The sequence below is a fragment of the Merops nubicus genome, unplaced genomic scaffold, assembly GCF_000691845.1.
Source record: "Merops nubicus isolate BGI_N331 unplaced genomic scaffold, ASM69184v1 scaffold35481, whole genome shotgun sequence".
NCBI lineage: Eukaryota > Metazoa > Chordata > Aves > Coraciiformes > Meropidae > Merops > Merops nubicus.
Genome location: NW_008588272.1, coordinates 18,989 through 29,468, shown reverse-complemented (window position 1 = coordinate 29,468; position 10,480 = coordinate 18,989). Strand labels below are relative to the sequence as shown.

Genomic DNA, 10,480 nt, shown 5'->3' with positions numbered 1-10,480 from the left:
TCCCTGCCGCATCGCCCGCTCCCCACGCCGAGCCGGGGCAGTTCTTCGGACAACCTGGGATATGGATTCGCTGACAAGAAACGCTGAGCTCTGTCGAATGACTCCTGCCTAAGCTCCTGACCAAATTCAAGCTGTGCACTACATCAAAGTCTGAAACTTCACTTAAAAAGAAAATAAAAAAAGAGGTTAAAAAAAAAAAGGGAACTTCAGCAGAGAATGAGGTTTGGGGTTTGTTTTGTTTTGTTTTTTTGTTGGTTTTTTTTGTTTGTTTTTTGTTTTGTTTTGTTTTTCCTTCTTTCTGTTGTGGGAGGGGGCATGAGGCGAAAGTCCTGGTTCTGAAGTACACAACAGCAAACTTCCAACATGAAGAGATTGTCGAGGGGAGAGACATTGGTGTGTCGTATTGCTCCGCTTTCCCTCCTCCCCCCACCTAGACCCCTGCCCCGGACACCCTGCAGAGTGAGAATACAATGAAACTGGTTTGTATTTATAGATATTTTACAAGGTTAAATAAGAACAACAATAATAATAATAAAAAATTGAACACTAAAATGAACAGGTTGGTTGGTTTTGTTTTGTGGTTTGGTGTGGTTTTTTTTTTCCTCTTTTTAATTTTCTTTCCAAATGTGACCAGTGTTGCTGAGCAAGACTCAAATTACTGGTGATTTTTCCTGTGCAGCTGGCTGCTTGGTACCGGTTCAGGTGGAGTTGGAGGCTGATGCTGTAGCTACACTATTGGTCTGAACTCGTTCTCCTGCGTTAACATCTGCAAAGGACAGGTGAGAGGAAGGGAAGAGAGAAAAAAACAACCAGCATTACCTCCAAAATACAGACACATTTGGAACAGCCATGACATTCTCTGCAGAGGGAAACCCACAACTCCCACTGAGACGCTGCTTGGTTAGAATGCTCTCCTGACTTCAAGGGGTGTAGATGAACAGCTCAGGGGAGAGGGTGAGAGGACAGTCTTTAGGCAGGTCAATGGGAGGACAACTCTCAAGGGCTGAGGGTTGCAGGCCAACATGCAAACACCCAGCTGGGTTCTAGCAGATTTTTGCAGGACGTAACGTTGCCCGTGTGTAAGTCAGTCGCCCATGTTACATTCTAGTAGCTAACTGCAGGATGAGGCACACTAGCGTCACCTAACCTAATGCATCAAGGATACGTGGCTTCTACAACGTTCCACGTTGGTGCTGAAGTTTCATATTGTGAGGTATTCTTGTCACTAAGCTGCCTGTTGATTGTGTGAAAGAGCACAGGCAATGAACACGACCAGCCTGCTTCCCTTGCAGAAACAGCTTGTGTGTTCGTGCGTAACTTATGCACTTGTTGCCTCAGAAAACATCTTTCAAGTCCACTGCTTTATTCGGTGTTGCTCAACCCGAGTTGGATCTGCCACCCTCTGAACTGCTGAAGCAGATTACCATCAAGGCCTGAAGCCGATAACGAGGCTTACGCAAGCATGTGACACTGTTAGAGGATGGAGGCTGCAGCGAAAGGTCTCCAACACCACCTCTGCTCTGGGGGGGACAGTGCTCCACCAAGAGACGTGTCACGGGATCATGGGCACGTGCCAAAGCACGTTCCAAGAAAACACAGAGTTTGCAAAGAAATACACCAAAAGGAAGCTCACCATAACTGTGTTTTCATGGGCCATGTGGATCAGTTAGTTACCTTCTCTAAAATAAATTGTTCTTAGCACTAGAAGAGCTGGTAGGGGGAAAAACTAAAAAATGCACTGATTTCATCTGAAACCATCTTATGTAGTATCTAATTAGCATGGTCACAAAAAGATAGGTAGATGAGTGTTTAAATACATAAAATACTCAAGATAATAAATACAGAATGGGAAAAAGATATTAAGTGAGGTTTTCTACAAGAGACCATCATGCCTTTCTCCCACTTAATTTAAGTAAGGTTAACTGCAAAGCTATCAATACTGCAACAGAAAAAAGAAAGGCTTATTATCTCGGCAGATAAAGGGCAGACTGGGCAAACAGTGCATTCAAAAAGACACAGGGAAAAAGGGCTCAAAAAGAAAGAACAGATTTACTGACCTCAGGCTGAAGGACAGTATGACTAGCATAAATAATAGACAGGACGAAAGAACTGGTGGGCATTGGGGGTGCAGTAAAACTTCTCCATCACAGAAGAGGGCAGCGCAGCTGGGCAGTGCTCCAGTCACCTGCTAAGGAAAGCCCCTCCTCTCCTGCCACCTTGTAGGAAGTGCAGCCATGAGCAAAGGCCATGAAATGAGTCAGAGTCTAGAGACCGCAGCACTTGCTGAGCAACCAGTTAAGTAATATACACAGGAATCAGCAACAAAAATAGAAAATCAAACAAAGAGCAGCATCCAGCAATACAAGGGACAAGTGGGAAGAGAGGATGATGCCTATTTGAAAAGGAAATGCTGTGAGGAGTGTGTAGGAAGAAACCGAAATTCTCCTGTGGGCAGAGGATGCCAGATGACTGCTCTGGGAGTTTCCTATTCCCTTTCCTCTTGCCCGCAGTTAATCTGCAGCCCTTCCCTCACAAAAGAATGACCACCATGATAAAAAACTCTAGTGCAGCTCAAGCACCAAGGCAACATGACGATAGTGCCAATGTCGTTCGGAAAGCTAGCCTGGTATGTGAGAGATGCCCTGCTGGCATGGAAGACTTCCCTGAAGGAGCAACTCCCAAAGTCCACATATATGTAGACCAGTGATGGCCATGGAAATCAAAAGTGACGCAGCCAGACACCTAATAGTTTGCACCCTGTAAACTCTCACTGTGCCTGTTCTAGATTAATTTGCAGGTATGGATAAACGCCAGTTAATGCAACATCTGCCATGCCTGATGTGAGCAGTCCAGCTGGGGTCTGTGCTACTGGCAGAGGATTTCTCTGTATGTGTACAAAAAGTGCTTGTATTTCATTTGCTGAAATGACACGTGCCTTTTGATCTTCTATTCCTGAAGACAGCAGAGGCTGAATTTGTTATCATTACATTGCTACTGAGCAGAGACAAAGAAAAAAGAGAAGGGGATGGAGTCACTTCATGTAACATATGCTCCTTTTCTATCATCACTCTAATGAGGGAGTTCCTGAGAAATACGTATGCCACATGTTAAAAAGGAAATAAACCAGGTGATGCAGCCCAAGACCATTCATGTGGAGCTTTTCACAACAGTACAGACAAGTCCACCCAGGCTGGGACAGAGTGCAGAGCCTGCTCAAGGCTGTACTGGCTCCAAACGGGCAAGAACATGAAGTATTTTGACATTCCAGCTTGCTCTTTGCCTCTGCATTGACAGGATGTTTGGGGAACAAGAGCGGCTTGTTCCAGCATGTCTTTGCTGAAGTGACAGAAAAAGGGCACACCTGGGAGCATGAGGGTCTGTGGACACTCACTCCCATCTCACCATGAGAAGTCAGTATCTGGCATACAAGAAGAAAATCCAGGCCTTCAGCAGTGCTGCTAAAACATCTGTTTTGCAAAGCAGTGGCCTGTACCACCTCTGGGGAGTGAAGCTAGGAGATGACGTGCAGTTTTCTGGTATGGGTGACTACACAGCAGACTGTGGCTTGAGGTCAGGGCAGCCTCTTTGTCCTAAATCACGCACCTAACACCTCTGCCTGTACAGGCAAAGAAACCACATTAGAGCTTAAGTGTCATCCACTTCCCAAAGTTCTTCCAAACAGAGGGCAAAAGTGTATCTCATCAATGTAGAGCATCTCCTCCGATTCATCTTCTCCCTCTGAGGAAAGCCTCCGCTTTCTTGGAGGGTATGTGACACTCAGAAAACTCCCTGAAAGGAAAGATGGGGCTACAGTTCAGAGAAAGACAGAGACGCCAGTTGAGTCTGAGAAAGCTCATTAGCACTAATGACAGCATTAGCTTGCTGGATTTGTAACACTAACAGACTGTGCTGCTCATCTGCAAAGATACAGAAACAAAACTACCACCAGCCTAGGAGTCCTCACAGGACAGTTGAGGAGACAAAGAGAAGAAGGAGAGAAGCCCTGGTTTTCCTGTTGTGCCTGCCTATGGATGTAGAAATCTGAGGCTCAGAGAAAAACTGGTGAGCCTGAAATGTGGAAGTTTTACTCCTCTAACTGTCAGGGACTCATCCCTGCACTGAGCTTGCAGAAGCCTTAGCAAATCACTTGCCCCCCTTCTCCTGGTCAAGGAATTAAAGTTTTCCTAAATTCCTTCAGTGCGAGTACCATAAATCTAATAAATCTTATTTTATGGAGTACTGTGGTCTTTTTCAACTGCTACACTCTGGCAGGTAACACCAGCTCTTAATCTGTTTTGTTGCTGAAAGTTCAGGCACACCATTGCATTTGAGATTACACGGGATCAGCGCAGCAGGATGCCTAAGACGATGACCCCAACATCCCTGCTGGCACAACTCCCCTGCAGATGGCAATTATGCTCTTCCCGTCTTAATGCTGACTAACACGGAGGTAGCTACTGCTGCTGGCTGATCCAGGAAGAAAAACGTGTAGTCACACAAGCAGATATGGATTTGGTTTGGTGTGCATGCTCCCATCTCAGATGCTGTGGCTGCACTGCTATGAAACTGTCCTCCTCCTCCTCCTCTAGCTAGATCAAGTCAGCATCCACATGAATAAAGCTGCACTGGCATTTTTAATCAACAGCCAGTATAGCTCACAGGAAGCTGGCAAACCATTTCAAGCAGGGACCAAGAACTCCCATCTTCCTTTTCCTCCATCTTGCTTTAGACATGCCACTAACGCAGAATTTCTCATAAACATTTAAGTGAAATTACTAATGCCAGTGCAGCAAGGTTCCATCCTCCCACTGCAAAGCCAGGTTCCATTAGCACAGTGAGTCCAGCTTTACTTCTAAAGAGAAGAAGAAATTTACATCAAATGCATTTTTTTAACACTTATGAATTACCTACAGCAACTCCCCTGCATGTAAGATCATGATCCCAGGATTGCTGATGCATTGGGCTGTTGAAATCACCACTGTGAATCTATCAGTTAACAGAAATTACTCGTTCTGGATAACTTTGAAAAATGCAGATGTGAGTCACATTGATTAGCACAAGGGCCAGTATTGCTGGCTTGATGAAACCTGCACTGCTAATGTGGTATGTTGAAAGGCCAACCTTTCCATCTCTTTACACCACACCACTGCTAAGCCTCCTGGCAAATGCTACTTTGCCAGACTTTGGACAAACAGATCTCATTCCTCTCTAACTGTAACCCTGCCTTGGTGCCAGATAAAAAGCACCAAAATCAAACAGCTGAGATTCTGACACGGCTGCATAGCAAGGTGACAGCTATGACAACAGAGAAACTGTCTGCAAGCAGGTAACAACCACCCGGTGGGATTATCCGCAGTGACCAACGAGTACACTGGATTTCGGTGTACATGCACTCATGCCTCAAGCTTATGGAGCTGGTAACTAGGCTGCACCTACCAGCAGATACCTGAACCTCAGCACCAGCCCTGCCTGCTAGAGGGAACACGATACACACTAACAATGTGAATTACATGCAACTTGCTTTGCCCTCTGAACTGCCTTGAGAGCTATACTTCGTTGCATCATCACTCAAAAAAAGTAGTTTCTGAACTTGTACTGCTTAGTCACACAGGAAGACATTTTGCAGAGAAGTTTCCTGGGTTAGGTGGGAGAGTTGTTCCCATGCTGCTTTAGCAGCAACTGAAGAACCAGATATTTACTGTTCTAGGGTGTGCAGGGGGTATAGGGAAACAAGGGACCCCTTCCACAAAAAATCTCTTGCTAAGTGCAGCATCAGCATGCAAAGCACAACAGATTAACGTAACCTCACACAGGGCCTAATCCTAAAAATCACATTTCTGATGAAATTCCCACTGCCTGCTGTGAAAACTCCATGTATGAAACTACCAACCAGCTGTGCTGCAAAAACCCAAAGCTACAAGTTGACCAATACTGTACTCAATTTCACAATTTCTTTCCAAGTGCTATGAATAAGAAGTCCTATCCCAACTACTGCTTGCAAATAAAGTTTAAAAATGTTGATATCAATAGGGTGTGGGGTTTTTTTCCTTGTTTTTTGTTTGTTTGTTCTTATTCTAGTACTCAGCCTAATGTATTTTTCCACCACATGAACTCTTGGGAAGTGTTGGGTGAAAACAGATTTCTTAACCTCATTAATTCCTCAAGCTCTGTATGTTGGCAAAGAGAACCCCTTAAAAGGCGTGCAAGGGACATTAAGTGAAACAATATTTTTCTGAATGGCTTAAAATAATTTTCCATGTTTGTATTTTGTAGTTTTTCAATTACTTTTACTACTTCATCTGCTTTTTTTCTCCCCTCACTTGCTACTGAGCAACAGATGCACATAGAAGGGAAACAGAGAAGATGACTATTTCCAAAATACGGGCAAGTGTACGAAACCAACATACTAAGTTTGAAAATAGAAATTTTTGCTTTCTCCTAAATCCACAGCACATAGATTGTCCAGGCTGTATCTTTTATCTCCTGCTACTACCTTTTCAGAGAGAAGAGTCTCCATTGAAGCCTGGGTGCATCTGTCTGTGCTGAGTATGAAGACGCTTTCCACACAGCACTGGCTGGAACCAAGTGCCTGGGATGCCAGGTAACTGCCCCACACATCAGCCTGCACACGCTTTCCTGCACGCTCCGAGAACACCTTTGTAATTAGGGCTTTGCCTCATCAACTATCTAACGCCGAGTAAGTGTCCTGCACCTCAAAAGGGGGCCAGGGCTCTCGAGTCAAACGGGGCTGGCAGGCAGGCCGGGGATGTGTGGGGGGATGTGGGGAAGCCCCCCCCCTCTGCAGCCTGCCTGTGGCTGCCCAAGGCCCGCCACAGCTGGTGGGAGTGCTGACTCAGCGCTGACTCACAGGAGGAGTGCCCTGTACTGAATCACCTCTGCCACATCCTGCAGCACCTGGCATTTTCTTTGGAAGTCTCACAACTGATATTACCAGGCTTTTAAGCTTTCACTGGTAACAGAATACAATATAGAGTGGCTACAGGCCAACAGCGAGGTTTTAAAAGGTTTCTGACAGAAACTTGAGAGACAGAGAGAGGCAAAAAAGAAATTCACTCAGTGCTGGCCAAAACCCAAAAGCATTTGCCTCGTACCTTAGGATGACACAAGCAAACTCAGTAAGAAGCAATTGCAACTACTTAAATGAGGCAGTGAGTATGCTGACTGAACTCCCTAACTAGGCTTTTAAGTGCTAATGCCTTTGGGGAAAAAAATCCTCTCCATCCACACTCCACAGAGGCCACATGCACTGAGCTAGCTGTTTCTTCTCTTCTTAGGCATCACAAACTCATGCTCCATGTCAGTATTAATTTCAGACTGCCTGAGACCTCAGAAATCAAGTGAAAACCAATCCACAAGGATTGCTAAAAAAACAGGTGAGATAACAATTTCTTAGTAGTGAAAGTCTGAGCAAGAAGAACCAACAAACTGAACAGCTGAATACAAAATTTTAAGTGCCATGGGTTAGGATTTGGATTAGTGAGCACAGACAGCACCCAAATGACCACCTACCAAGACCGAGTTTCAGGGGGTGCTGGAATGAAACCTTCCTCCCCTGTCCACCTTGAGGGCTGAGGCAGCTCACAGGCCTCAGAAGAGGGAAGGTGCCTGGGCAGGGAGAGTGAGGGTGGGGAGGGAGGGAGGGAGGGACAGAGGCAGGCAGTTGCACGTTCTCACCTGAGGCCGCTGTAGCATTTGTAGGGGTTGAAGCAGCTGCTTGGTTCCGGGCATGAGCAGGGATGAGGATCGAAGCCAGAGATGGGTTACTTGACAGTTCTGGAGGGGAGGTGGAACAAACAGAGTTAGCTCACAGTCCACAAAGAGCCCTGCATGCAGGCTCAGCTCCTTGGGTTTCCCCTCGTAATGACGACCTTGGGTGAAACATGTGCCCCTACAGCCAAAGGTCACCTTACATTTCCTTCTCTGCTGATCACGGAAAGGAAACCACTGTGATATTTGGCAAGGCAGTCTCCAGAGCAAGACTGTCAAAAAAAGTAGTGGTGCAAGGGAATTATTTCCTAGAGAAAGACAGAGGCTTGGGAGTTAGTGGAGAACCAGCTAGGCCCGTTCCTTATTAACAGCCTAATAATGCTGTTTCCTTGTGACCACTGGAAGGATTCCCCTGCACAAACCCACTTGCCATCAGTCTCAAGGAGCAAGCTGTAACAGTAGTGCTGCTTTGGGCAGCAAGCAAGCAGCTGCAACAGTTGCTTCAAGAGCTTCAGGGATGTAGTTCTTCGGCTCACTCAAGCCTCACTTTCTCAAGGTCCCAGGAACCCAAGACCAATCTCTTTGGGCAAGCCCAAGAAGAAGTGACATCTCCTTTAAAAGCACAGGGAAAGGCAAAGGGAATTGGTCTGCTGGGCAATTTAAATGGACAACAAAATGATGCAACCACTCCCTCTGAAGACATTAACCAACAAAAAATAATCACGTCTCAGGCTCTAAATCTAATACAACTTCAGTGTGTATTGGAATGAGAAATAGGCATATTACAGCCACAACTGTGGGAGGAATTAAGAGCAACACATTGCCAACAGATGACAATCTTCTGGCACCCTTTCAAGAGAATCTAGTGCCTCACAGAAGGTGGGACTTAGCCTAGACAAGAGATGTCCTGTGTGTTTCAGAAAAGGAGCAACTGGCTGTCTCTTGAGAAAGCAACATCCAGTAAAAAGGATGTTAACAGTCACCTCACGGGAGGAGACTGGTGACTTTTGGAGTTCCAGGAGGTCATCTGGAGGCAAAATGAGAATAGACAGTTTTTTTTACAAAGGACCTCCAGACAGCAAGGGCCGTACAGAAACCCATCCACATCGTGTCACTGGTGCAGTAAGGGTGTTTTGTACACAGTATTAAATTATTTGGGCTCATTTTAAAAGCTTGTTACTTTTCATTAATTCAAGCTTTCAACTTAGGTCTTAAAGAGATCAGTTGTGCACTTGGTAAATTTTTTTTTCTCCATTAAGTTGCACTATGTTTCTTTACTGCTAGGAAGGCAAGATGCAGAAGACTCTCACCTGCTTTAAAGCCTCTGAGCACTATACATTTTGAGACTGCATTTCAACACTTAGAAACACAAGCTCCATTCTACAACCCAACAGCAGTTGCTACATTACCTGCAACCCATCCAATCCATTCTGTAATACTGCATTCAGATCTAAGCAGACCTAGCTAGTCCTCCTAGAAAGCCTCAATACTCACAGCATTTATACATACTAGTCCTCAAATTCTTGTGGGAATAATTCAGAATACACATATTCATAATTTAATTCAGAACTCCTAAGTCTCCATTTTAAACAGAAAAATAAACTGAAGAAACATGAAGATTCAAGTGTCAAAGCTGAACACCAGTGATAAACCTATATTTTAATACTCTCTTGGGTATTAGCTGCTCCATGCTAGAAAATGTTGCTCCTCTAGTATTTTTCTCCAAAGCTATTTCTCAAATCTGTTATTACTGGGAATCTGTTGTTTCCCTTGCTCTTTTGAAAGTTTCCATTGTTCCCACATTATTCTCTGCTCATCGCTGGCACCGACGCGGCGCTGTGACGCCAACGAAAGCAGAGCTAACAAGTCAGGGGACCCAAAGGACATCTGCTACCTGGCGGTGCTCGGGGTGCCTGGAGGACGCAGCCGCAGCCCGCCTGCACCACTGCAGCCCCAGGACCTGCTGCTCCCACAGAGCAACACCCCTCCAACAGCACTCCAACCCCGTTCTTGGTCCTCCCATAGTCACCTAATGCTGTCAGAACACCTCCTTTCGCAGCACCAATCACTGCAAGTATACTGGGTTTTGTTATTTTAAGGGCAAGTGTAACCTTCTCTGAAGCTGCCTTGAAGAACCTGCACAGAGGTCAGAAGACTGATCTTGTTCCCACCTTCTCAAACCCTATTATTATCTTTCTTGGTATGAAGTTTCTTAAATTCAGCATGCTCTGAATGTCTTGATGCTTCATTTAGAGGAGCAGGTCAATTCAGACAAGAAATTACCAAAGTAAACTAAACTCTTCTGGCCGAAGTTTAAATTTTTTTCCCCCCTCAAGCTTCACTGGAGAATTTGTTTGAAATTTTTGTTCTAGCATACTTTTGCAGCCATCTCACCTGTAAGGATGGGATGTCAATACTGAGGAAAATTTAGCTTGACCTCTAGTATCTGCAGAGTACAAAATATTGAGAACCTCTGTTCTCAGTAATGTCCAATACAGTATTAGGATGAGCTGTTGAACTGTATCCTGCTTATCTAAATCAAACTTGCACTCCAAGGTTGAGTTAATTACGTCCAATACTGCTGCAAGAAGGTATTGAGATCAAGGCAATCCAGACAAAGTTTTCAATACCAAGATGTGAACAGAGCAGCTATCCCAATTCATTTCATGAGACCCAACTCCCATTCACATCACCTGGGGGAATACCTTTGGCTTTCTCCTGATCAAATAGTTCCATTTGCAGAGTTTACACC

The 10,480-nt window shown here is 45.1% G+C and overlaps 1 protein-coding gene across 1 annotated transcript in view; it reads right to left on the bottom strand.

Moving 5' to 3' along the window:
• Window positions 1–251: 251 nt before the first annotated feature.
• LOC103781501 (glycogen synthase kinase-3 beta-like) overlaps window positions 252–10,480 on the bottom strand; it is a 26,674-nt gene continuing 16,445 nt past the window's right edge. The window contains exons 3-4 of the mRNA XM_008949219.1: window positions 7,696–7,794; window positions 252–766 (exon numbers count right to left, since the gene is read on the bottom strand). Coding sequence (XP_008947467.1) covers window positions 699–766; window positions 7,696–7,794 — 167 coding nt within the window. The 3' untranslated portion in view covers window positions 252–698. The remainder of the gene's footprint in view (window positions 767–7,695; window positions 7,795–10,480) is intronic.